Source organism: Drosophila navojoa, chromosome 5 (genome assembly GCF_054131105.1).
Source record: "Drosophila navojoa isolate 15081-1374.11 chromosome 5, UAZ_NAV_1.0, whole genome shotgun sequence".
NCBI lineage: Eukaryota > Metazoa > Arthropoda > Insecta > Diptera > Drosophilidae > Drosophila > Drosophila navojoa.
Window position 1 is genome coordinate 20,655,952 of NC_142893.1, and position 27,074 is coordinate 20,683,025.

Genomic DNA, 27,074 nt, shown 5'->3' on the forward strand with positions numbered 1-27,074 from the left:
CAAATTTGTTCTGAATTTCAGAAAGACTCGTATCTTTATGCCAGCATCAGAATTACATAAGTCCCAAAAAGTCTTTACAAGCTTTCTCAGGCATTAGCAAATTAAAAAGTTCATTATCAAAGAAAAATACACACGACTTCTTTACTTAGCTAAAGATAATCATAATCAAGTCGTACTGAAGTAAGCTAAGTATATAAGGATTTTGATTATTGGAAAAAACCGGCGAAGATTTGATGGTAAAAATAATTTTGAAATTGAGAGAAATATTTCAGATGTAAGCTTGAAATGAAATTTACTAAAATTATGCATAAAAAAATATACAAAATACTTAAAATATTTTTTAAAATAAATATATACATATTTAATCAAAAATATACGCATACAATAAATAAATGAATATGTAAACATAAATATATGCATATAATCATAAATAATAAATTCATAAGTCTCTATGTCACAAAGGCTGAAATATTTACGAATTTGCACTTTAAAAGTGAAACACATATGGATTTGCATATGCATATTTGCATAAATAAATATATTAGACGAACGTAATAAAAAATATAAAAATAATATAATAAAATCTACATCAAATATCTAAATCGAATTTTCAGCTTCACACATGTGACTAAAATTTATTTAAAATTTCCCAAAAATGAAAGCACATTTTCAGCTCAATTCTCAACTCTGGCGTTATCTGCGCTTGACTCAAGTGTAAACACATAAAATCAACTGTTTATGCAGTCAAATCTATCTATCTAGATCTAGAGTGAGGCACAAACTCATATATACTATAGATAGACTAAAAATGTTCCGTTCGCTTGCTCGCTCGTTCGCTCCGGTAAGTGTGCACGAGGCAAAGTGCAAAGCAAAACAAGGAGAAAAAAGTGTTGCATACTTAGCAGCGTCGTCTCAGCCACTTGTCCTTGCTGTCGTTTTCGCTGCTGCAGCTCTGAAGCATGTTGCATGCTTCGTGCTGTTCTTGCTGCTGCTGCAGCGACTGTTAAATTTGAGCACAACTAAAATAAATGCCATAAAACGAGAACAAAGCTCAAGTAAAATTTGCTGTAAAATAAAAAGCAAAAGATTTGCGCACAACTTTTTGTTTTGCGGGCCACGTTTTCTAGTTTTGTTTCCATTTCGCTTTTTGTTTTGCATTACAAATGAACTTTTTGTTGTTGTTTTATTTACTCGTTGTTTGTTCTTCTTCTTTTTTCTTTCTGAGTATTACGTGCGAGCATTTGAACATTTCAACATTTTCATTGCGCCCGGCCTGATGAAATTTATGTGCATATATTTTATATTTTTATTATTTTTTGTTTTATGCTCCTGGGGCGGTTCATTCATGCGTTCCGGGTCGAGATTCACATTGCTCCGCCTTGTTGCAGCAGCCAACAGCACCGCAGCAGCAGCAGCAGCAGTTGATTTTCGTGATTCATGCATAATTACGGCTATAGTGAGTGCCTTTATATATATGCATAGAACGAATATATGTATATGTATGTGTGTAGGCACACACGCCCGTCTGACTGGCATATAAATCAACGACCAAACAACAATCAAATGTCCGCCGGATTGTCCAAATGTTTGAAATGATTGTCATGCTGCGGTTGAAATTCAAGTTGGGCCCATATACATATATCCCCCTTTATACGAATGTCCTCTGAATGCCGGATTATACGTTGTATACGTTCCGTCAACAAATGCATTTCATTTGTATATTTATGTAATTCCATTTCCATTTGAAATGCAACAAAATATGAGCACATCATATAAGCTCTTTTAAGCTCAACTTTATGAATTTCTTACTTATATGTGTATGTACATAGTATATGTTTTTTTCCCGTCTGTACAGTAAAACAAATTACGCGTTTTTTGTACTTGATGAAGTCTATTTGAGTTGTTAAAAAATTTCCGTTTCATAAAGCAAAAACTTCTTCAATTTTATAATAAATATTTTCGCTTAATTAACAAAGTAAAATTAATTTTTAACTCAATTCGAAGAACAATAGGAACACTCTGCTTAAGAAGTCAGTTGTATATATTCTGAAATAAACAATGGAATAAAAGCTCTACTGCGGATTTATTATCTGTCTTTCCTTCTCTCATTCTCTAACTTTCTCTCTCTTCTTCGTCAACTCTTTATCTACATCCCAAATCTAATGTCAGAACATAATGTTTTAACTATTTCATTCAACTAGACAGGCGTTTAGAGCAATTTCGAGTATGTTCTTTAATTCCATTAGGAAAGTTTCAGCCCACTTTACAGGACATTTTAACGCATTTGTGTGCGTGTTTGGGGGAAGACGGGACACACAGTGCACACAAAGTTTTGGCATCAAAAGCGCGTTCCATTCAATGGAGAGTGCTGTCCCCGTCGCCCCCTCACAATGTTAATGCTTAAAGTGTATGCGGTCAAAATTCAATTAAAATCAAATGTGTGCTACAGCTATTGTTGCGTTAACTTTATGTCCGAAGTTTTTTGGCTGGGCGCGGTCAATTGAAAGCAATTAAAAGTGGGCGGGCTCCCCCTCTCTCTCGCTCTCTATCTTTGTGTGGAGTATAATCCAGAAATTGTGACAGAAACCTAAATCGTTTTCAAGTGAAAACTGTGCTTAGGATTAGGCCAATGGCTGTGTGTGCCTGGGCGTGGCCCCTAAGCAGCTCAAGTGCTTAGCACAAGAACCTTAAATTTTGAGTTACGCTGTTGCGGATTTTTGGCTGCAAAGTCACGTGGCTGAGTCCGTCTAAAGCAGCAGTAAAAATTTCTTGTTATTATTATTACAGCTTTCGTTGTTGCTTTTGCTGCTGCTGAATCTGGTGCTGCTGCTGTTGCTGTTGCTTCTTATTCTTCTTCTTGTTATAGTTTCACTACCTTTTGTTATTGTTTTCATGTGTGCCAAGATTCTGCAGCAGCGCGAAATTCATTTTTATTGCATACTTTTTTGGGGGCGCATTGCAAGACTCACAAAATGGCTGCCAATGCACACAAAATGGCCGCCCAGCTAACAAAGCATTTGCAGCAGCATATACAATTGGGGCGTGGTCGCATTGGGCTTTACAGCAATTATTGCGTGTGTGTGTGTGGGTGGGCGGTCGTGTGGGCGTGCATTTAAAAAGATCTATATCGTATGGGAAGTACGAGTAATTAATAGCTGCACAAAAGCGCCTATGCAAACACACACATACACACACACACACACACAGCCGCACACAGACACAGATTATTGGGCGCCTTATTGCTATTGTAGTTGGGCGCTGTAATTAAAAGATTAATTTTTAATGTGCGCTTAGTGGAAAACGAAGCTAGAGATTGAGCATTAGCCAGCCGCTGGCGCATATAAATAGAAAGGATTTTACCAGCAGATACACACACACACACATATACAAACATGCACACATACACCCTACTGCTCACAAACCCACACACCGCATACACACATTGTAATTTATGCTCCATTTCTGCCCACTGTTTCTTTTTTTTATCAAAGTGCAATTTTATGAGCCCATTTTTTATGTGCTCAGCTCTCCCACACTCTCCCTCTCCCTCTCTCTCTCTCTCGTGCTCACTCTAGCTAATATTTTAAATATGTCTATCTCGCTTGCAGCCTTTGCTCTCTTTCTTGCCAGTTTTGTTTGTTTTGTGTTAAATTTTTTATTATTACGCGAGAGATTTCCGCTTCGGCCCGCCTTTTTTCGACTCTTCCACTTTTTTTGTTTCCTTTGCGCTCCCTTATTTCTGATTTTTCGCTTTGGCTTGCAGCTGAAAATTAAATGTGCACACCTGTAAATTTTTAATGCACTTTGGCATAAGCTTATTTCATACACATTTTTGTTGCTCCCACTTGATTAAAAAGGTAGTTCATTTAATATTTAACAAGCTGCAACAAATACACTTTGAAAAAATGTTTATATTCGTAAAATCTGAAGCGCGTTGATGCGCACTGCGATGAACAAGTTATTATTAAAAATAACTGTTGAGAATTTTATAATTTTTTAATTGATTTGAGCTTATCGCTTGAGCCAATTAGAAGGCACAGGAGAAGAGAATGCGATTTTGATATTAATCCGAATTAGTCTTTGTTATGGCTGACAAATGAAATTATATAGATGAGATATTAAACGCATTAATTTTATGATTTTGTTATGATTTCGAAATGAAATTGTATGTCACATATTTTTTTATTTGAATTTTAAGAGTACAAGTCGAAGAGAAGTATGATATTAATGAAGATCTAATTTTGTAAAAATATAATATATGAATATAAATTATAGCGAATTTAATATGTGAGTATAATTATATTATTATATATTTAAATTGATTTTTTTTTTTTTTTTAACATATGAATATATATATATATATATAGAGAAATATTTAAGTTGATTTTTTCCAAAATGTTCTACATGATAGAGCAAAAAAAAATTTTTTTAAATGGTTTATAAAACAAATTCATAAAATTAAAGCGAACAATCTCATTTAAATGTTATATTAAATTATATACATATATATACCGATTTTATATTTATTATATGCATTTCTTTTTCAGACTCTATCTATAGCACATTTTCTGCAGCTAAAAATACACTTTTAGCATATCAACAATAAAGAAACTTTTCCAATTTAGCTAAAATGTTCAGCTTACTATAGAAGTCCCCGCCCCCAGCACCAGCACCACTTATGCACTCTCACACCACTTCTAGCTTGTTAATCGTTATTTTCTCTACGTTTCTCTGTCGCTTATCTATTTGTTCGTTCGCCTGCCAGACACGCTTTATCCTTATTCATGTCAACAGCCGCTCGCATCTGTGCGTGCACTATCATTAATATTTAAAAGAGCTAAAAGTAGCCAACACTCATTTTTTTTCCTGTTTACCAAAAAATGTACAAAGACAAAGCGCGCATAATTAGCAACAATACAAAAACAAATAGAAAACGACAACAACAACAACAACGAGAGCTAAGCGCAACTGGGCAGCCAATTAGTGAGCTAAAGAGGGCGTGCCCAAAAAAAAAACACTGATAGAAAGAGAGAGAGAGAGAGAGAGAAGGAGTGTGTAGTCAAAATAAAGCATGCAACAAAAAAATAGAACGTCGCTCAACCAAATAAACTTGACAAATTACACGCTCCGTTTGCCATGCACCAAAAACGAGATATAGCAGTATACATGTATATATATATATATATCGCAGCTAAGCCACTTTCCGAAGCTAACCAAAATGCAAAATGAGATAGAGGTTTGTAATGCGATACAACAGCAATTACAATTAACGATAAAGCGGCCAAAAGGCAACAGCAATAGCTGCAGCCAGTGACACGGGGTAATGTGGTGTCACTAGTGCAAGCCAATTGTTGGGGGGTTACAACAAGTTGTTGTTGTTGTTGTTGCTGTTGTAGCTTAGTTAACCAAGCATACAAAACCAACAAATATTAGCTCGTCATGTATATGGATAGCTTGCTGTTCTACTACCATAACTGCCTGAACTAATAACCGCAAAAGTCTAAAACTTGATTAAACTGCGGTTAATGGGGCACTCTATGTGCTCAACGATCAACATCTTGCCTAATCATGGCTCAGCTCATGCTGGCATATCAGCTAACATCGCGCTATTACATAACTCGCTCTCTGTGGCTTGGCTTTGACAATGAAGCCAAATGCGACAGGTGGCTGTGATGCGATGCCAGCCGACAAGGGCAAGGTAAACCCAGGCGTTGGCCAAGTTCATATTCAGGTTTTCTTATATGATCATGAAAATGAAGCAGAGCTATTGAAGATGACACTGAATGCAAAATAATTTCTAAAACATTATAGAGAATATTCCCAAAATCTCACACTCTGAAATAATAAATGAAGAGCGACAATGAACAAATAACTAATATTATATATAAATAAAATAAATATTCTTCCCTTCGAATTTTTTCATTTGCCTGATGATGGAAAATGCAATATATATAATAAATAATTCAAAACAAATCATTTATATATTTATTTATATTATAAATCGTAAAAATATTCTATTTATTATAGGCAATATATTTGTTCATTAATATTTTAGATAAATTTAAGGCAAATATAAATTTGTTTATTATTCTTAAGACAAATTAAAATTATTTAAAAGTATCTAAGCAAATACTATAAAATTTATAATAAAAATAAATTTAAAAAAAATAACCTGTTTAATTAGAGAAATTTAGAAATCAGAAACCTTGACAATAAAATAATAATCAAATAATAATGTACACAAATACACGTCCTTTTTTAATCAGTCGAAAATTCAGAACAAAGGCCATAACATATTTTTGGGAAATATTGATGGATATCAAAAGTGTATAGAAAATAAAAATTCCAAAAATTTAATTCATTTGCATTCAATGTCAGCCGTTTGATTGTCAAAATTTTTAGGTACTCGCAATCTTTTTGCTTTTTATCAATTCCCAGGCAAAGGTAATATATGGGAGATGAACGCATTAGAACATTGCCCAACTAATAAACACCTTAGATGACTACGTTAAAAAAAAATTTTAGGTCTAAGAAGGTTCCCAATCAATGCACACGTCACTTTGATATCACAAAGCTAATACCTAAGCCCCGGAAAAACTTCCGGACTACCGAAACCAGCAAAGGAGCCGCATCAGTGAAATCGCCCATAGCCAAATCCTACATAGACCCAAGAGTCCGTGGATATGTCAGAGTCCCAGCCGACTGGCGGCCGATCGATGGCGGCTATATGCCAGACGATCGAGGCAGTCCCTATTTGCTGCTCTCCGAGGACGAGGACGACTTTTCGCAGGTGAATGAAAATGCAAAGAAGCTACGAGCACCTACCTGTCACAATGTGTTGCATGAACCGCGGCTGAAACTTGAGCCGCCCGATGTGAAGCGCCTGGTGCGCGGCATACGGCTCAGCATTTGTGTGGAGCACACCCACTTTCCACTGATTGCCAAGGTGTCGAAGGGTCTGGGCCTCACCCACGTGCCAGAGCATCGCCTGTGGAATGTTCAATGGTGCGATAATACGCCCCATTTCGATCTACTGAAGAGCATGAAGCGATTCCAGCAAATCAACCATTTCCCCGGCATGATGGAAATCTGCCGCAAGGATCTACTCTCACGCAATCTGAATCGCATGCTCAAAATGTATCCAGGCGACTATCGCATATTTCCCAAGACCTGGCTGCTGCCCACAGAGTGAGTTGCGAGTGCTCTACACCAATTCGATTCATTGCTCGGCTAACTTTTTCCTTTCAGCACCTACGATGTGGCTGTCTATGCTAGCAAGCACAAGCGCACGTTCATACTCAAACCCTATTCATCGGGGCAGGGGCGTGGTATTTGGCTAACCAACAATCTGCGCACGGTGGGCAGACAGGAGAAACTGATCTGCCAGACGTACATTGAAAAGGTGAGTCAAGCAAACGAGCATCATGTTCGTTGAATCTCATTTCTTTATTATTCGTAATTAATTTTTGATTTTCAGCCTTAATGACCCATACTCAATCAGTCTATCTCTCACTTTCTTTTCCTCGATCCCTGTTTATTTATCATTTTGTCAAAGCGACAGAAGCAAACAGAAATAGATCTAAATCCTTTTTCTTTCCATTTGTCTCTCTTCTCTCTTTTCATTTCTTTCTCATTATATCCCTTATATATTATTTATCATTTAATTATTTAGTCAATTTTATCGACAAACTTTATATTTAATTATCATATATTATATTCAAATTCTCAATTTCCCCTGCCTTTAGCCCCTCCTTATCGATGGCTTCAAATTTGATTTGCGTGTTTATACGCTGGTCACTTCAGTGGATCCGCTGCGCATCTTTGTCTACAACGAGGGCCTGGCCCGCTTTGCGACCCACAAATACAAGCCGCCGGCCCTGGGCAACAGCAACAATATGTTCATGCACCTGACCAACTATTGTGTGAATCGCCGCAGCTGCAACTATGATGCGGGCACTGGCAATGACAAGGGCTCCAAACGGAAATTGAGTGCATATAACAAGTGGCTCGCCGATCACAATTACGATGTGGACGAGTTCTGGGCGACGGTGGACGACGCGATCATCAAGACCGTGATCAGCGCTTGGCCGGTGCTCAAGCACAATTATCATGTCTGCTTCCCGAAGCACGACAAGATACAGGCCTGCTTTCAGCTGTTGGGCTTCGACATACTCGTCGATTGGAAGCTCAAGCCGTACATACTGGAGGTGAATCACACGCCCAGTTTGGCGGGCGGGGAGCCAGTTGACTTCGAAGTCAAGCGTCCGCTGATACGCGATACTCTGAACCTGATCAGCATGCCCCTGGTCGACAAGGAGGAGATCATACGCGAGGATCGTGCGCTGCTTCGCGATCGTCTGATGAGGCAGATGCATCGACGCCGTGTGGTCACTCCGCCCAAGGACGGTTCAGGACAGCGGCCGGCCGGTGGCGCCGACGACAATCCGGCGTGCTCGCTGGGCGCTCTGGCGCAGCAAATCGCCTGGGAGGAAAGCCATTTGGGCAACTACAGGCGCATCATGCCGCCCACCGACAGTAATCGGATCAGTTACTACTTCAAGTTCTACAATCAATACAAGGATATACCCATGTTCAAGGACAACATAGCCAGCAACAGTCGCCACCGTGAGCACTTGAGGCAGGAGCAGCTCCAAAACCAATTGCAAGACGAACACTCTCAGCTGAATGAGCAACTGCAGACACCTCTGCTGAGCAAGCAAATGCTCAAGCAGAAACGCATGCAAACCCTGGCCATAATCAAGGACATACACGTGCAGAAGGCCAAGATGTTGAAGCAGCCGGAAGGCAAGGAGAGGGTGGGCTTGTGGCAGATGCGCAATACGCCGGTGCGGACGGAGGTCACGAGGCGCCAGGATCCAGAGAACTCTAGGAAATCCTCGGGACAGCCATCGAGGCACTCCTCGACGCCGTCCTCAAAGAGATCCCCGAGGCCGTCCTCGAGGCATTCTTCAAGGCAGTTCAGAAAGCCAACGGATTCAGACGAATCAACCGATGCAGGCGAGCACAAAGCTTTGCCCGAGATCTCGCCCAGCCGCATCAAACGCATCCACGTGCCCAACGCCAAGGCAAGCCGACGCGCCAAGCATCGCAAGCTGCAGCAACGCATCAAACGATCGCGTCGCCTGGAGCGTGAGTCCCGCCTGGACGCCGAATTCCTGGCCAAGCATAGCATTGTGGCCAATTCGCGCCTGATAGCGGGCAGCTCCAGGCCTCAAATTTCCGCCACAACGCAAATGTGCAGTAGGGCTGTGCAAATGCCATGCCAGCTGACCGAGCTTGAGTCCAGGCTGAATGCCTTTAACCAAGTCGAGCTAAAGTCCTACCAGGAGCTCACGTTCAGCAAGTACAGCGATCAAAACATTGACTGGCTGCCCGAGCCCATCGACGAGGCGGACAATCAGCAGCACTTCGAGTGGCGGACAGAACGTGAAATGGCTGTCAAAAACAGCATGTTTAAGGAGGTGGTAAGTAAATGAATGGCAGTTCCCTTTAAGATCACTTGTTCCTATTGATTTCTAACAGATAAGAACTACTATATCATAGACGCATTTGTTAAACTAGACTTTGCTAGTTGAGTTCGATACATGTCAAGTTCGTAATTACGTAGTTTTTGATCCAGTCTCTTGAGAATTTTCGATCGTATGTATTTTAACATATTTGAGTCCCATGTGTTTCATTGACTGATCGACACGATTTCAACAATACTGATATAGTAGTTCAAAAAAGGTGATTACTGTTCAATGTTAACTAATTTCGAGCTATTTTCTTAGCTGTTCCATGAAATGTACGAGCGCGGTGATCTAACCAAAAATGATATTAGACTATTTCCAAATCTTCTGTATTCAATACTGCGCCATCAAATGAACAATAAAAATATTTATAGTTCCTATAACAAATATAATAATAACACAGATAAGGAAAAGTCTAAGGAAAGTATGTTGGTGGCAATGAACTGAATGCAGAATATCTTAAATTGAAATATCCGAAAAACAGAGAGAAACAGTAAGAGACAGAAACATAGAGAGAGAGTTGGTAAGTGCCTCAGCCCGAAGCATTCTAAGCAAACCCCATTCAATTGCATATCTTCAAGATCTGCAAGTAAAAGTAATTTCCGATTCTTCTTTATCGCATAAATCTGAAGGCCATCAGCATCATCATCAACATTACCCATGAGCAAGTACAGTTACTACTATGTGAGAAAACCTGAAGTGTACTTCGTCGTTATTGAAACCTTCGAAGACCGAAGTATTTTAAACTTAAATTTTAAGTGTAAGTTTGCCGCGAATATTCGAAATTGTAACAAATATGGATAAAAAAAAAAAAGAAAAAAACATTACGAAAACAAACATGAAATTCTTTCGTTTTCATGGGCTTCTCTTCTAGATACTCAACTATCATTTCGGAAGATATCAGCGTACAGATTATTTTGGTATATACTTATATAAAATTAATTATTGTGTCGTATTTACTTAAGCCGAGTAAATGTGACGCCTGATGAAATCAAGATCAATGTCATCTCTGAGTGTCCAAAACGAAGCAAATAATTGTAAGCAATAAACAACAGTTCATGTATACACAAAGGCATTCAATAGTTATGTTAAGCATAGAAAACATTGAATTTCTTATAAAATAAACAGATCTATTTCGGAAATATCTTTAAGAGTTATTTAGCATACTCGCGTGTTCAATTCGAGCTGCCTCGGCATCTGATATTGATTGCAATCGCAATCGTGGCAATACAATTTTCATAAACTTCTTTTGCAACCAGTTCATAAGCATGAAAGCCTCCCACCAAGCCACCTGCCCTGATTTGTCAAAGGCAACCCATGCAAAACTTCTCCTAACCCCAACGAAGCCATTCCCTCTAGATAACTCTCAGCTGCCAACATCTTTGCGCTTTGATGCTGCTCTAGCATGCATAAACAAAATGCAACACAATACGCTAAACTTGGGGCTTGGGGCATGGCGCACGAGCGCCTGGCGCAGTCTTCAAACTTGCATTATTGAAAACTGCAGTTGGCTACGCTTTTAGCTGCTGTTGCTGCCGCCGTATGCAAAACAGCCATCGCACTTTTTCACTAGGCGATGGCAACGGAGGATGCGGCTGCTGCTGGTGCCGCCAAGCCAAAGGACCTGCCTTTGGTCTAGGGGCTTATGCTCTATGGTCTGTGTCCTATGGCTTTGGCTTTGGCTTCAGACGTCAACGCATGTCCTGCCTTCCCTTTTTTTTTGAATATTCTTTAAAATGCGGTGTAGTAGGGGCATTCTCTTTTCGTGCAGGCGTATGATACAGGCAGCCAGACAAATTTAAGACAATAACTTATACTATAAATGCCTGAACAGATAAGTTGATTTAAGCTATGAAGGCATCTTTTACTCTTTACCTATAACTGGGGCTACAAGTTTGATTGATGAATCTATAAATGTCTTACATATGGAAATCTTATATGTGGTTATACTATATTCATAATTCATGTTAAGATTAAGAGAACAATAAGAAAACGGCAAATAACATTCATATTGTACAGTCAAGTCTGGATAATTTGTACCCGGCTAAATCGAAAATCCCGATAATTCGAAAAAATAACTCTATTCTCAGTAATTCTCAATAATCATAACTTCTTTGTAAATCGAAAAACAAAAAATTTATCCCCTTGTCATTTCGAATTATCGGGATTCTCCTGTATTTAGAATGTATCATAACTATATTTTCTATTATTTTTGAAGAGATTATAAATCCACAAGATGGTTTAGGTCTGGGCAGTCTTTAAAAATATATATGTTAAAGTTATAAATTATATTCATATATCTAGCTCCATTTCAATTCACTCTATAAAACTAATTCATATCACTCAAACCTTAATATTTCGTATATTCAATTGTCTATATTTATAACAACTAAATATCAAAAACTATCGGTATGTGCTAGTCGTTTACTCCCAACATAAAACCCTTAACATTTCTCAGCTGCAACTGCCGTTGTGAATGCCGCTGCTTCTGCCTCTGCCTCTGCTGCTGCAGCTGCCTTTTCAGCCATGTGTCACATATTGAAAATTGTGCAGCAGCAGTCACAGCAGCCAGAGTCAGGCAGTCTTTTGGCTTATGGCTGACTGCCTGCCTGAATGACTAGCTGGCTGGCTGGCTGCCTTTCGGCCAACAAAGTCGAGCACAGCGCCCTGATAAGCCATTCGAAAGAGGGTTTTACATATGCCGAGCTCAAAGCGAAAGACTTCTGCAACGTATTGTGGCAGCTGTGGCGCATGGAGCGCGCTTAATATTTGATTGAACATTGTTGCGCCTGCTGCTAATACTTTTATTGCATTCTATACAGCTTCTTCTTACACATAGTCATCGTCATCATTATCATCATCATCAGCATCAACATCTACATCATCATGATTGTGTTCTGTTGTTCTGAGATCAGCTTAAAGTTCAAGTCGTGCTCTTGCCAGCCTGAAAACTTTGGCCTGCACTTTTCCACATATGCAGCAAAAATTTTCCGTTTGATGCTTTTAGTGTCGTCTTATTAAAAAGTTTTTAATCTTATCTGCGAACCAGCCTCCTCCTACTTTTGATGCTGCTCATCGACTTCCCTTGGGTTGCGTAGCGCCCACGCAGTTGTCGTTTTATTCCCTGATAAGCTCTTAAAATTCCTACCATCTATTCTTTGGTCCCGACTCCTGCTCCCTCTCTCATTCACTCCATCTATAACAAAGCTGCGGAAATGACTGAAGCATTGCAATGGCAAAAGTTTAGCTCATAGTACACTAAGTGTTCTTTTTTTTTTGGGTGTGCGTGTGTGTGTGCGTGTGCCTGTCTACATTGTTGACAAAAGTTGAGGCTGCTATTAGGGGTCGTTTAGCTTGCGATTAGTTCGGCTAAGTCAGTCTACGATGCTCAAACTTCCTGCCTACTTTGCAAGTTTTCGAAAGTTCTTTAGAATTCGGAAATGTCTCAATTTGAAATTGTGCAAAGAAAACAGAAACAAAAACAAAAAAATTAAAACATATACAAAAAGCTTCAATCACATTAAGGGTATTAATTTTAAAGTGGTTTCGCACATTGTTTGGGTTGGGCAAATACTTGCAATTTTTAAATTAAATCGATCCATCCAAGTAACTAACTAACGTAACTTGGCTAAGAGGACAGCAAATTGGGTTAACTTTGTTAGTTTTTGTTTTACTTTTTGCGTACTTTGATTGAACTCTGAAGCACGTCCCCCTCACTTATTTTTACTTGGTGAAAGCTCATGATATATGATAAAATTTATAGCAATCTGTTGCTATTGAAACTTGCTTTTAATAAAACGTGGAAATGTGCTGCTATGTATATATTTGACTCTGTGCGAAACTACTCGGATATGACGCACCTATCATTCCATCAATAATTACTCAAGTCGTAAACATGTTGGTGCACTTTTTTTGGCACATGTATTTATTGATGCTTCGCCTCCTGCACAATATCTGCAGCACACGTTCAGCTCGTATAAAATGTATGTATATATACGTATTCCTTGTACTTTCCGCTTATCAGTCATAAAGCATAATGTGCACTTAATCTTCATTTGCACTGGGACAAAATTACGACACAGCGAAATGCATGCGAAAAGAGAAGGAGGAAGAGAGAGTGGGGGCGTAAGGCTGACTTCAGCTGCAGAGAGCCTTTTAATTTGTGCCATAAAGGCAAAAAGGAATTGCTTAATTCCATGACAAACACTCGCAGCTGGAGTGCATATAAAGGATAGGCCCCGACGGGAAGACAGATCTACAAGCCAGCCAGCCAGCCATCCAGCCAGCTATCCAGCCAGTCAACAGCAGCAGCTCTCCGAATCCCACGGCGATGACTTAAATCAACAAAAGATTTATGCCAGGCAGCCGTATACGGGACAGCAGGAGCAGAAGTTGCATTGAGAGAAAAAAAATCTAGGCGTATATAAATCCTGCAAGTCGGACTTAACGGCAACAACAACAGCAACAGCAACGACAGCAGCATCAAAATCTGTAAGGACCAAAATAGCGCCCGGCTAAAAGTCAGTCAGTCAGACAGCCAGTTCAAACAGGGTGAGGGCGCGTGGCAGGGGGAGGTGGGTAAATTTGGTAAAGCTGCGACAGAGCTCTTGCTTTTGTTGCATGCGAATTAACATGTCTGGCCCAACTGTAGCCAGCCAGTAGTGCTCTATATCCCCAGCAATGTCCCTCGCTCTATAGCCACATGTGTATCACACACACACACACACATACATGCCCATATATACATGTATGTTCACAACTGACGACTGGCACAAATAATTTGCAGTTTTACAGTTTTTCAGCGCTTTTATGCTGCATGTTTTCCACTTCACAGGATTTTATGTGCCACTACGCTCGGCTCAAGTGTTGGAAAATACAATTGCCAAGCTCACACACGTACAGTGAGCGAAAAAAAAAAAACATTTCCGCATTTGTTGTTGATGTTAGTTTCATTTTTTTTTCCGCTACTGCTGCTGCTACTGCTGCTGTTGTTGTTTGTGTTGTGCCGCCAAATGTTTTGCCTTTGCTAAAAAAGACAATAAACTGTGTCAGTGCGGGCCAAAACACATGTGTGCGTGGCATGCATACCCTGTAAACTGACAAGGTTTGGGGCATAATGGTTGAACGGCGCAGGAAATTAAACTAATTCACTATTATCTTAAATTTTGTATCTTTAATGATTTTACTGTTATATCATTTTGTTTATCGTTTTAAAATTATAAGAAACCTATAAAAAACATTTCTTAATTTTAATATAATATTTAAAAAATTAACAAAATAATTTAATAAATTTTATAAAATTTAATAAACATTTAAAATGTCTTTATAATGAAGCTTAAAATAAACGATTAGAAGTTTGGCTCTCTCTCTCTCAATTTCGATCCCATATTCTCCCTCTCTCTCTCTCTCTCTATCATATTGTATCCCTGCATTTACAGGGCATTTGAAATTCGTTTCGAAGATGCCTCTCCTCTAACGTTTTTTAAATGTATCTGCAGCAGTATTTGTTTTTGCATCTGTAACTGTGTTGCAGCAAACACTTGAGTTCTTCATGCATTTTTTATGCACTTTTGTTGCATTGTTTTTTTCTAATTGCTGTTGATATTGTTGGTGCAACTGGGCTGCTGCTGCTGCTGCTGCTGCTGTAGGTTGTTGCACGTCTAACAATGCACTCTGGCTAAACACTCAGCTAAACACACACACAAACAAAATCTGTGAGTGTTTGAGCCATATTTGTTGGCGCTTTAATATGTCACACATTTTGTGTCCAGTTCTCTAGCTAAAAAGTAACACATACATACATATATACGTATATATGTATGCACAGCATATCTGGCCACAAAAGCCACTAAGCAAGCAAGCAGCAAGTGTTCCACAAAAGACACCAATGAAAAATCCTCTAGAAAAACTAACAGTAAAACCGAACCGCCGCCTTTCAGCTGCCAACACTCAGCTGACACACAGCGCACGCAGTGAGGCAACAGTGTGGCAAATAACTGTTGTCACACCACAAACCACATCCACACACACATACATATATATATATATTTATGTATATGTATACTTATATATATATATGTGCTTCTTGTTGAGCTCTGCTCAAGTGTGTGACAAGTTTTTGCAGCCACTCACAACAAATTGCCATGGATTTAGGTATTTTCATCGCCTTGCCAAAAAACTTTACTCAAAGTAGCTTAAAAAACTGTAATATGATAAGTGTAGACGACTTGAAAACACCCTGCATTTCAGATATTAAATAATATGGAAACTTAACTTTAAGTATTAATATAGTATTTAATTAATAATAATTATAAAAAAATAAATAAAACTAAAAAATATAAATAAAATATATTTAATGAAATTCCATTAAAGGAGAAATAATATAAAATATATTCAAGTTCTGAAAACTCTAAAAAAAATTGTGTAAAAAAAAAAATAAAATAACATAATATAATTTGCCATATTCACATCTCCATTTTATATCTGATTTTTATACTTAATATATAATAAAAATATAAATATTTGTATAACGCTTAGGAAACCCCTTAAGCCCCAAGCTTTTTCTGCATTTTTCGATATACATATATGGGAACTAAATCCCCGTCAATTTAATATACACTCTCACGTCGCACACTTGATTACAGGGCATATAAAATATTGTGCGATTTAAGGCTCTGGCCAAAAATAAGCAACAACAATAAAGATGACAACAAGCAGGCGAAATAAGTTCAGTAGATGAAAGTAAAATTTATGTACATCCATCTATATGTATATGTATATCTATCTATCTATATGTAAATATATAGCTAGTTATCTGTAAATATGTATATAAAAATTTTTGTGTGTACTTACAACTGTGATGGGATAGAAAGGATTTATGATAGTGAAGAGTAGAATGTGATTTGGCCGTGTAGTCTCAGGACGCTTTCTCCTTAGGTCGTCGTTTGACTTGTTCAGTAGTGCTTGCTGCTGACTCTGATTTTGTGTGGACTGTAAAGAGTAATATATATATATTTTTATATAGTCAGATATCAACGTATTTGTCAGGTGTATTTTTTGTGTTATAGTTGTTAGATAAAAGGACATACATATTTTAATTTTAACATTTACATTTTTTACTTTACACAAATCATTTTGGACATTTACATAATTTTAAAGAAACTAACACACAGATGCAGCTAAATCAATGCATTATGCTCTATGAATTCTCTAGTCAGCAAGATACCCAAAACAAAGAACACCGACGACTTCAACAGCGTAATATCGAGATATTTCTTATTTATAATTTCATAAAATTTGCTGCCAATAATTTTCAACGGTTCCATATAGGCGAGAAGACTACAAATAGTTTTTTAGATTAGTTGTGAATTTCTCAGAGCTTCAATTGTTCAATGTATTATTTACCACAGTACACAGGGTGCCATCTCTACTTGATAATCGCGTATAAAAGGCTCTCTATTTATACGAAGAAATGCTTGTCGCAAGGCTAGAGAAAAATTCGAAATTTTACGTTTGAAAATGTTTTTTAAAAGTGAATTCTAAGTCGGAGCATTCGAGATTGAAAGAAGCAAATATTTTCACAAGCTGAAAGTTTTGGCTAAACATAATATACATTCCTTTCTGCATCCCTCCTCTTCCTTTTCCCCGCTCTCATTCTCTCTGTGTTTGTATAGCTAAAAAATCAATGCACTAACTAAAAGTCTTTAGCCATTAGCTGGCAGACCACATGTCAGACTGCCTGTCAAATTGTTGTGCACAACCGTTTCCAATAGCCCCAAATGCAATTGATTTTTCAGTTTCTCGTTTTTCCTGGCTCTAATGACGTTCGTTTATTTGCGAACAAAAATTCAAGTCAAAATAAAACAAAGTTTTCTTCATTCTTTATTTTGCATACGTTTTCACGTTAATTGACGCTGTCAACAAAATACTTAAATAAATAAAACAAATAAAAAGAAAATACAACAGCAAAAAAAGTGGGTAAATTCTCTTAGCATAATTTGTTTCGAGGGGCTCTATAAATAATTGCGGAATTTAGGTAAAACATGTTCATGTCACGTTCAAATGTCAATCAACGCTCATGATAGGCCAAGCGGATGATTGCAAGAGGGGGAGCGGAGGTAAGGCGTCACACATTCAGGTGAGAAAAATAATGTTGCAAATGCGAAGCGAGAGAGAGAGAGAGCGAGAAAGAGAAATACAGGGGCAGCACATTATAGACAGGTGGGTGCTGGCGGGCGGGGAGGAGCCAGGAGTTCGCTTTAGCCTTATAGACTTGACATCAAAATGCCAGACATGCGCCGATATTTGCGCTAATTAAGTAGGGCACATGCCAGGAAATGATGACAACGTCTCGAAACAAGTATATTTGGAATTTTCGCATGCTCTATAACTATCAATGACTATCTGAACCTGTCTATTGCGTACTACCAATAGGTTACAGTCATAGAAATATATGTATATTGAAGAGAGATAAGAAGTAAACATAGAGTTCACGTGAAAAAAGGGAAATTAATATATTTCTATATCTACAATTTTATGTGAACGGAGCCACAAAAGAGCTAAAGAGGCAGATCTATAATAAAATATTATAGAGCATCAAGTAAAAAATTACGAGACAAGTTTTTGTAATTTAGAGATAATATTCATTTATTTTGAGAGTTAATCTTTAAATAAACATGCATCAGACTATTAATAGCTCAAATCTTTGTAGTCTTTCAAAAGACACACTTAAATTAAAAAAAAAAAAAAAAAAAAAACAAAAGTTTAAGTATGTATGAAAAACATTACACTTTCAAAAAATTATATAGAAGTTCTTGTTGTTTCCCTTCTTTTCTATCTCTCTTCCTTTCTTCGCTATCACTATCTGACTTTTCTCTCTCTCTCTCCCTCTCCTTCTCTCTCTGATTTCAATATCTTTTAGGCTCTCCCTCTTTCTGATACCTACATCTCTCACTCCATCTATCTATATATCACTCTATATTACTCCCATCATCTCTCTCTCTCTATCTCTCCACTCTAATTGACTTCATTTCTCTTTTGCAATTCTTGCATAACTTTCGCTGTGTGCGTCTGTCTCCTTGAGCTGCAATTCATTAACTAATTAGCGTTTGCCATGATTAACTTTCCCACACCATTTTGCTGCTACTGCGGCTGCTGCTGCAGCTGTTGCGAATTTTGCTGCCGCACTTTCACGTGTCTTTTCACTGTTTATGGTTTTATATATATAAGTAGATATATATATACTTTAATTTGCTGCATTTTTCACAACAGTTCCCTCACAACCCGAGTCACTCACACTTAACCCTTTTCTCATTTTATTTTTATCTGCCGCAGTTAAGTATCTCTGACTTGAGCTTTGTTTTTGTTTTACTTTTTTCTCTCCTTTTCAGCTGGGTCTTACAATTAGGTTAATGGATCGCTGTTGCCTGTTGGCTGCAGCAGTGACGCATACTTAGCACCCAAAGGGTTGACGAGCGACAATTGACACTCTGCAGGTGGGGCAGGCTATCTTAAGGTCACGAGCTGGCTATAAATTGTTCAAGTGATTGACATCGTGACAGCTGTGACAGCTCTATACTCATATATAGTGAGAAGGTGCGAGAGTCTTTAGATCAGTTTTATGTTTGAGTTTTGCAGTTGCAGTTGTCATTTTCCCAGAACTTGCTCAAGTTTCGAATTTCCAGCTAGACTCTTGGGGTTAACGACATCTGCTTTATGGTAAAACCCCTTCGAATATCTCAAGTACAAAGAGTTTATCATGTGCCGCACAGCAGAACGAACTATCATTAGCAATTTTCAATATTTCCACACATTATCTATTGCCTTTTCCCACAGTGGCCTCAAGTGTCGACAAAATTGTGTATTTACCTTGTAACATAATCCAACAAGCAGCCTAGCAGCTTGTGAGGGTTTTCAATCAAAAACACAAACCAAAGAAGAAAACGAATGAGGAAAATAAAAAATAACAGGAGACGACGACGACGAAATATCTCAACAGCTTTGACGCACAATTTGTATGCGAGAAAAACCTCAAGGCAACAGAGAGTGAGAGAGACTACAAAAACATTTGTTTTCTGTCAAATTTGCCTTTAATAATAATAAAGATCATATATTCAACGCCCACCCGCAAGGAAGAGCCGACGACACTGGAAACTGTTGATTAAATTACAACAACAAAAACCCAACCATAGAGAGAGAAAAAGTATCAGAGAAAAAAAGCAAAGTGGAGGCTGTAAGTGAAATGATTGATGGATGTATGCCTGGCCGGGTTTAGGCTTAAGTGCATGGCAACCAAGTAACAGAACAAAAAAATAAGTGGAAAATGATTTCAAATTTTAATTTATTTTGTTTTTTGTTCCTCTTTTCTCTCTCCGTCTCTCCGTTCTCTTGTGGAACGAATAGTTCTATTCGTATTTTAGTTTAGTTTCGATTTGCTTTTGCTTTCTTTCAGAAAAAGCATTTGAAACATTTCTGGCACAACGGCGCGAACGATTTGAAAATAGCCGTGCGGCTGCATACCACGGCGCATTTCAACTCGAACCGCAACGAAATGAAGATGAATTACCCACGAACTATTCGCTAGGGACTATACCGACAGGCCGGACGAATGAACGGACGGACAGACAGATAGACGCGTCAGCGCCCATCGTTGCGGCAAGCAAATCACAAATAAGTTTTGCATCGAGCTAAAAAAGATTTGCACTCACAGTTGATCAAATGGTCAACAACAAAAAAATGAAAAATGAAATAAAACAAGCAAAGTGCGGCGACACAGCCAGAAGATACAGATACAAGCGACGGGCTAAAGATACAGATACAGATACACTTACAAAATGCTTTGCCAAGAAATTTCACACAGCAAAAAAAAAAGTAAAAGAAACAAGTAAATGAAATAAAAAAGCTGCGTCGAGTTGCAAGTTGCGAAATCTCAGATAAAGATTCGTGGCAATATAAATAGCTAAAGATATATGGCCAGAGAGTCAATCCATCATTCTGTCAGTGCCGACTGATGAATTGACATTCATCAAATCGACTTGAGTCTATGCAGATCCACAGTCTCCTGATTTGTAGTTCAGCCGATAATTGTTGAAGACTTGCGGATAGAGAAATGTGAGACAATTTGTTTGACGATTGGTCGAGAGAAAAGCAATTCTTAATAAATAAGCAGGTGTAAGAATAGATAAATATAAAATACTAGAGTTAATGTATGTGAAATTATGGGGTGTTTAGTAAAAAGTGCTTAGAATTAGAAGACAGCAAACAATTCTGCTTATTAAATTATGAATGCAATAATAAAAAAAAAAGTATAAGCGAAACCAAAAATTAGATTAAGTTTTAAATAGCCCTACAAACTTAATAATCATGATTAAGGCCTTATATTGAAACTCAAAAAGATCAATTAAAAGATATCAAATATTTGTTAAACTTAATTGAATATAAATAAAGTTTTCTGTTTTAATTATACTAATTTGAAATCATAAGGACAAAAATTCTCAATATTCAAAATAAAATAATATAGGAAAATATATAATAAGTTTATAAATATTTAAATCCAGAGTTAAAATCAAGCACAATTCTTGCGTAAGAAAATAAGTTTTTAATATTAATTTTAATGTATTTTTTAATTAATATATAAACATATTTAATTTGAATAAAAATTTATATTTGAATTTTATTTTGAACTATAAATAGATAAATTTTTGCTTTAACAAAAATAACTTTTTAAATAAAATTAAGTATATATACTTCAATCAAATAAAAATGTTGAAAAACAGTTATTTTTAATTAAAATCAAAAGCCCTTTAAATTCAATTTGCTTTCAACTTTCTAGCCCTAAAATAAAAAGTTGCATTAAAAATCGCAGCTCATTAGGGAATGCGGCAAAAGCAAATTGAGCTCTAGTGCTGCCAGGCTGCCAGGGGACGGCAGCTGACGAGTGTCTCAATAAATGATAGACTGACTGGACTGACTGAATGATTGACAGAGTGACTGACTGACTGAGTGACGCTAATGCGGCCCTAGCCGCATGCTAGGCACATGCTGCTGCCCTTCAACGTCGGCCCACAAATGCAACATATTTACGAATGCAAATAATGTTTCTTTTTTTTTCTACTTTTTCGTTAGCTTTTTTTTTTTTTGGCTAGAGCTGCGTGCGCCGACGGCGACAGCGACAGCGACACACGAGGCGGCATTTGTTACTCGCAATTAGTTGCACTGTATTTTGCCAACAGACGCTGCATGCAACAGACCACCCCGCCCCGCCAGGCCCCGCCACGCCACGCCTCAGGCCATCACACTCTGTAAGAGCCCGCGAGACGAGGCCGGCAAATGTCGAACGAGAATTGCACATGAAATGCAATTTACAAAATGTTTTCTTCAACGTTTGCATTGCGAAATTTAATTAAAACACAGCAGCCGCTACAAAAACAACAACACCAACAACTAGCAGCAGCGGCAACAACAACAATGAAATTAAATGCTGCAGTTGAGTGAGCGACAAGAGCGCCTGGTTGGACTCGAGAGTTTTTCTTTTTTTGTTACATACGTTGTTGTGGTTGTTGTTGTTGTTGTTGTTGGGCAACTGTATTTGGCCAAGTCTTTGCATTTTGTGCCCAAGTAAAAACATCAAAAAGTTCAAGTCAAGTGGCAGCAGGCCAGCAAACACGCACACACACACATGCAGAGCAAAAGAGATAAAGAGAGAGAGAGAGAGACAGATAAAGAGAGAGAGAGAGACAGATAGAGAGAGAGCGAGAGAGAGAGACAGATAGAGAGAGAGAGAGAGACAGATAGAGAGAGAGAGAGAGAGACAGATAGAGAGAGAGAGAGAGAGATACATTGCCCGAATTCTTACTAGATAATGAAACAATGTATGTAAGTCATAGAGGCATCTGCAATGTCTACAATATGTTGTCTCAATCAATCATTTATAGAGAGCACGGCGAAAGATATCTGAACAGAATAGAATAACAGCAAACCTTTTAAACAATATCTATTTAGAGTTCAAAAACATTTTCATATTTTTTTGGCATTCTATTGCCATTGCTCATCGCGGCTCATTCACTTGTGTAAACTGTTGAAGTCTGTATGTGTATGTGTGTGTGTATTGATGCCTGTATTTGACCAATAGCAGCAGCAAAAACACGTCAGAGCCAATTGGCCCGCGGCCTCATCAATGACATAAGTACAATATCACGAAATACATACATATATAATATATACTATACGTACTAGACTATATATCTATGTCATGTAGATATATATCATCCATCTGTATACTACATATCACACATATTACCCATTTATTTAGGTTTAGATATATTTCGGTCACGCAAAGCGTAATGCATAATTGCATATAGTAAAAATTATATAGTACAGTCATATATTTCTAGTCGCAATTCTCCTATGCGATCACTTTAAGTATATATATTACCGCTCAGCATCGTGTCATGCCATTCCTGAAGTCTCAATTGAAAATTGCAATTGCGAATTACAGCAGAACTTGAACTGCAATTAGTTGGATTGTCTATTTTATATCATATGGCATTGGAGTAACCAAGCGTTGATAGTAGTTGCTACCAAATAAATATATTTGTATATAGTTTATATTTATGATAAATCATACTTATGATTTACTATAAACAATATTTTGCATAGCCTAGTCGGTGAGATGTATAAAAAAAACCTCTGCTTTATGAATATAAAATGTCGTTTAAATATTTAAAGATAATATAATATAGCATTGAAAAAATTCCGTATTGTATATGAATGTTACAAAATCTGTTCTATACATTTTATATATGCAATATATATAGAAAATATAGGAGTACACAAATAATTAACAAATGTTTTTTTTTCTTTCATATGTTCAGGGCGGGATCAACAAGTAGATAAAATAAGCAGTTGCCTGGGGCAATCGATTTTAGATAGCCTCGAGAAATTAAAGAGTTTCTTAAAATCAAAATTTAAGCGAACAAACATGAAAAATAAGTGATGATTGCCTAGGGCCCCATTGAGGATTAGTCCGGTCCTGGATATATTGATCCAAACTAATCGTTACGTTCGTTAAGCAGTAATTAAAGTTTATATTAATACATAGATATATTTTTTCCTTGTTAGCATAATAAATATACAAATCAAAAAACTTTTTGTTTACAGAGTCTGATTAATAAAACTTAACATTTACGACTTCTACCCTTTCTTCCACATTAATATATTGATAACAAGAATCTAGCATTCTACGACTGAACTCTCCTGAATTAAGAGTTTCACTTTCAAGATTTCTAGCCTCAAGCACTTGACCCTTCTAGGGTATGAAAACTTCTATATAAATTTACTTTCATGTTCTGTAGTTTCTTTCTATAGCCTTTGTATATGTATTTCTTTTAGTTTCTGTCTCTGTCTATGTATTTATTTTAGTTTCTGTCTCTTTCTTCCCTTATTTCTTAACGCTGGCCGCCATTTGGCACAAATCTTTTTGGTGCTACTTGGTAACAAATGCCACGCCCCCGACACCCTCGCACGGCTACCAACCAGCCTTGCTAGCAGCGTTCTGTTCCGGCCGTTTCATTTCTTATCTAAGTCGGCAATGCTCATTAGTCACAGCATGGGGGCGTTGCAGAGGGCGGCGTGGTTACGTTACCCCGCCGCAACGCGTGAAGCATTGAAAATTGTCATTAGTTCAACGTTTGATTTTTTTTTTTTTTTTGTATTTGCTTGTGTCGTAGATGTTTTGTCTCCATCTCACTATCTACTCTTCAGCTGTCTGGCATCAATACATTTTCGCGAGTGTGTGTGTGCTTACGTGTGTATGTGAGTGTGTGTGTGTGCGTTGTTTGTGTTTGGCTTTTCAATGATTTTCAATTAGAGTTCACAGATTGCCGACACTTTTTCTTACGAGCAAAAGGCGTGCAGAGCTTTAGATTGTCTCGGGGCGAGCCGCAATTGGGATTTATGTGACGGGTTAATCCGCCGTCTATTGATGAAGAGGTTTACGCGAGTTGTGCCAAATGAAGAATGAACACAATTCCAAGCAGAGGGATTTACACTGAAGAGCAAGAGTGTTGGGAGGAGAGAATGCTATCAAACTGATTACATGTGAAAATCTTGAATTCGAGCTTTAAAAGTGAAAGTTCGAATGGAAAAGGTTCTTTAAGAGTGAGAGTAAAAGCATAGAGCAAGCAATAATAGAGAGAGAATGAAGTATAAAACCAGAATTAATCAAATCTAAATAAAATTTAAGCAAAGAGAAGTTTACTGAAAGTCCAGTATAAAAATTCAAGTCAATTTCAGTTAAAATATAAGTTTAATGTAGAAAACAAAAAAAAAACTACAAGAAAATTAAATGTTTTTCCAGTAGCACATGTGAAAATGACACGAAAATAAAACTAAACTAAACCCAAAGAAAAAGAGGAAACCGAATAACAACAGATATTTATAATCAAAGATAAGAGATATTGTTAAAGCAAGACGCCCATCTGGTAGCCCCGCTCTAACCGTGCGGCTCATTAATATAAACAAAGCCAGGCGAGACCCTTTTGCCAAAAAGGTCACTCAATTACAGGGCATAACTTAACCCCTTGACCGCAGGCGGGAGACCACAAAAAAAAAACACACACACAAAATCAAGAAAAATGTTTTTACATGCAGCAAACACATAGAGGAGGAAGAGGAAGACCAGTTTAAGTGTATATACGTATATATAAATAAATATACTTATGTATGTATTTCTGGTCTCGCCATGCCGCAGACAAGCCCAACCACCCACCCAGCAACCGAGCCATGCCCTGGCCATAAATCCATCCATCTTTTCAACAAAAAATTTTCTTTGCTTTACTTGTGCACTATTCTCTAGTTTTTGTTGTTGTTGTTCTATTTGTTGTTTGCCGTTTGCTGTTGATTTGCGTTTTCGTCATTTTGATGTCAGTTTGCTTGACGTGCCCAGCAGCAGCAGCAGCAGCAGCCGAAGCAGCAGCAGACAGACCGCATATGAGAGCGTTGTCTCTATATAGACAGAGCCAGCGGCAAGCGTTGATCACTTATGACAACAGTCTTTATCCCTTACTCTATCCCTTTTCCTCAGTCTATCTCTGTCTCTGTCTGTTTTTGTCTCTGTCTGCTCATGTAATTTATGTGGAAAACTCTGTCGCAACATAAAACAATTTTCATTTTGCGTACGTACATATAAATACTTATAGCTATACACACATACATATGTATATGTATGTATGTACATCTATACATCTCTTCTTCTTGACATTTGGCTTTGCGCGTAATTTACGCGCCCGCGTTTCATGTGAACAAAAAAGATCTTTACTAATTCGTCTGTTGGTTTTGCTTTATGATTTTCACAATTTTTATTTATGGAAAATGCTTTTAAATGAGCATAAAACTGTGAGTGTGTGTGGGGGTGCATATGTGTGTGCGTGTGTGAGAATATTGATTTAATTTGAAAGTATCTGCTGGCTGAATTATCAAATTGACTTAGTTATTGGGCCTAACAAATCATAAAAATTTAATCCAATTAAAATACGCGAAAAAAGAAACAACAAAATAATTTATTGCCGAGCGTGTTGGAAAATTGTTGTGGAAAAGTGGAAATGCAGCTAATCTGACAGATTTTCACACAATCAGTCAAACAGATTGTGCCATGTGTGGGAAAGCAGCAGCCAAATAGAGGCTGACACACCTCTCTGACCCTCTCCCTCGATCAAACATTTTTGCTGAGACTTGTTTTCTCTTTGTTTGTTGTTGCAAATGTTGTCACTGTTTGTTGTTATTGTTGTTGTTGTGGTTGCTGTTGAACTCAAGGTGTTTTCAGCTACAAGATGAATTTTCTTTTACTTTCGGTTTCTTTTTTTAGCATTTCTACGTCAATGCCTCAAAAATATTCGCTCTATTTTGTTGACAATTGGAATAAATATTTGAGCAAAAGTATGAAATAAAACGGAAAACTGAAAACAGAAAAAAATATATGAATTATACGCACGCACTTGAAGCTACCTCAAGAAATTTGTTTCGAAACATATTTTTGCGGTCTGACAGAAATTGGGCATAACGGATCATGTTGAAGTGTCTTATATAAATCTTTGGCACGTGTCGGCGCCTTTATGAATATACTTTTGAAATATACAATAGATGACACAATGGAAATATGTGACACATAAATGTGTCGGCAGTACAAAATAGTTATGGGAGTGCGAGAAAAAAAAAAACGATGTCTTCAATATATCAGCTATCTATAATATATACTATATTAATGCCAGATATGTATATTTTGAATCACAAGATATTCAGATATCTCTTGTTAAGTTTAACGACATAAACTTTTATTAAATTAATTTAAAGTGACATTTATGTTTGATCTGTTTTGATATATGGTTGATCTTTTTTTGCATATTTTGATACTATTTAGTATTTTATATATGTATATCACTTAGTAAATATATATTTTTATTTATTTTAATTAACAGTTAAAATGAATAAATGTTTTTTTTTTTATGTAAATTGCCTAATTTTTGATCATTTTATGTGTTATATTTCCCA

The 27,074-nt window shown here is 37.3% G+C and overlaps 2 protein-coding genes and 1 long non-coding RNA gene across 27 annotated transcripts in view; 1 reads left to right on the forward strand and 2 right to left on the reverse strand.

Annotated features, from left to right (window-relative positions):
* The window catches only part of sm (heterogeneous nuclear ribonucleoprotein L), a 196,375-nt gene that overhangs the window by 96,889 nt on the left and 72,412 nt on the right, over positions 1–27,074 (reverse strand). For all 22 annotated transcript variants that reach the window (XM_089260663.1, XM_089260661.1, XM_089260662.1 and 19 more), the window contains one exon: positions 16,383–16,520. In XM_089260663.1, coding sequence (XP_089116789.1) covers positions 16,383–16,520 — 138 coding nt within the window. The remainder of the gene's footprint in view (positions 1–16,382; positions 16,521–27,074) is intronic.
* Positions 6,251–10,338, forward strand: TTLL6A (Tubulin tyrosine ligase-like 6A). 4 transcript variants are annotated; one of them, XR_016196892.1, is made up of 6 exons: positions 6,251–6,444; positions 6,500–7,188; positions 7,249–7,402; positions 7,746–9,485; positions 9,792–10,053; positions 10,112–10,337. XR_016196892.1 is itself a non-coding variant. In XM_089260658.1 (5 exons), the coding sequence occupies exons 2-5, from the start codon at positions 6,728–6,730 to the stop codon at positions 9,975–9,977; spliced, it is 2,541 nt and encodes an 846-aa protein (XP_089116784.1). In that variant the 5' UTR covers positions 6,251–6,444; positions 6,526–6,727; the 3' UTR covers positions 9,978–10,338. The 4 variants fall into 4 exon arrangements, 3 of the variants coding, with proteins under 3 accessions (XP_089116784.1, XP_017961323.1, XP_089116783.1); XM_089260658.1 differs by having other exon boundaries at positions 6,526–7,188; positions 9,792–10,338; XM_018105834.3 differs by having other exon boundaries at positions 9,792–10,337.
* On the reverse strand, positions 21,626–26,949 carry LOC149091167 (uncharacterized). Its single transcript, XR_016197014.1, has 2 exons — positions 23,980–26,949; positions 21,626–23,927 (listed from the first exon to the last, which is right to left on the reverse strand). It is a non-coding gene; the product is annotated as an uncharacterized LOC149091167 (long non-coding RNA).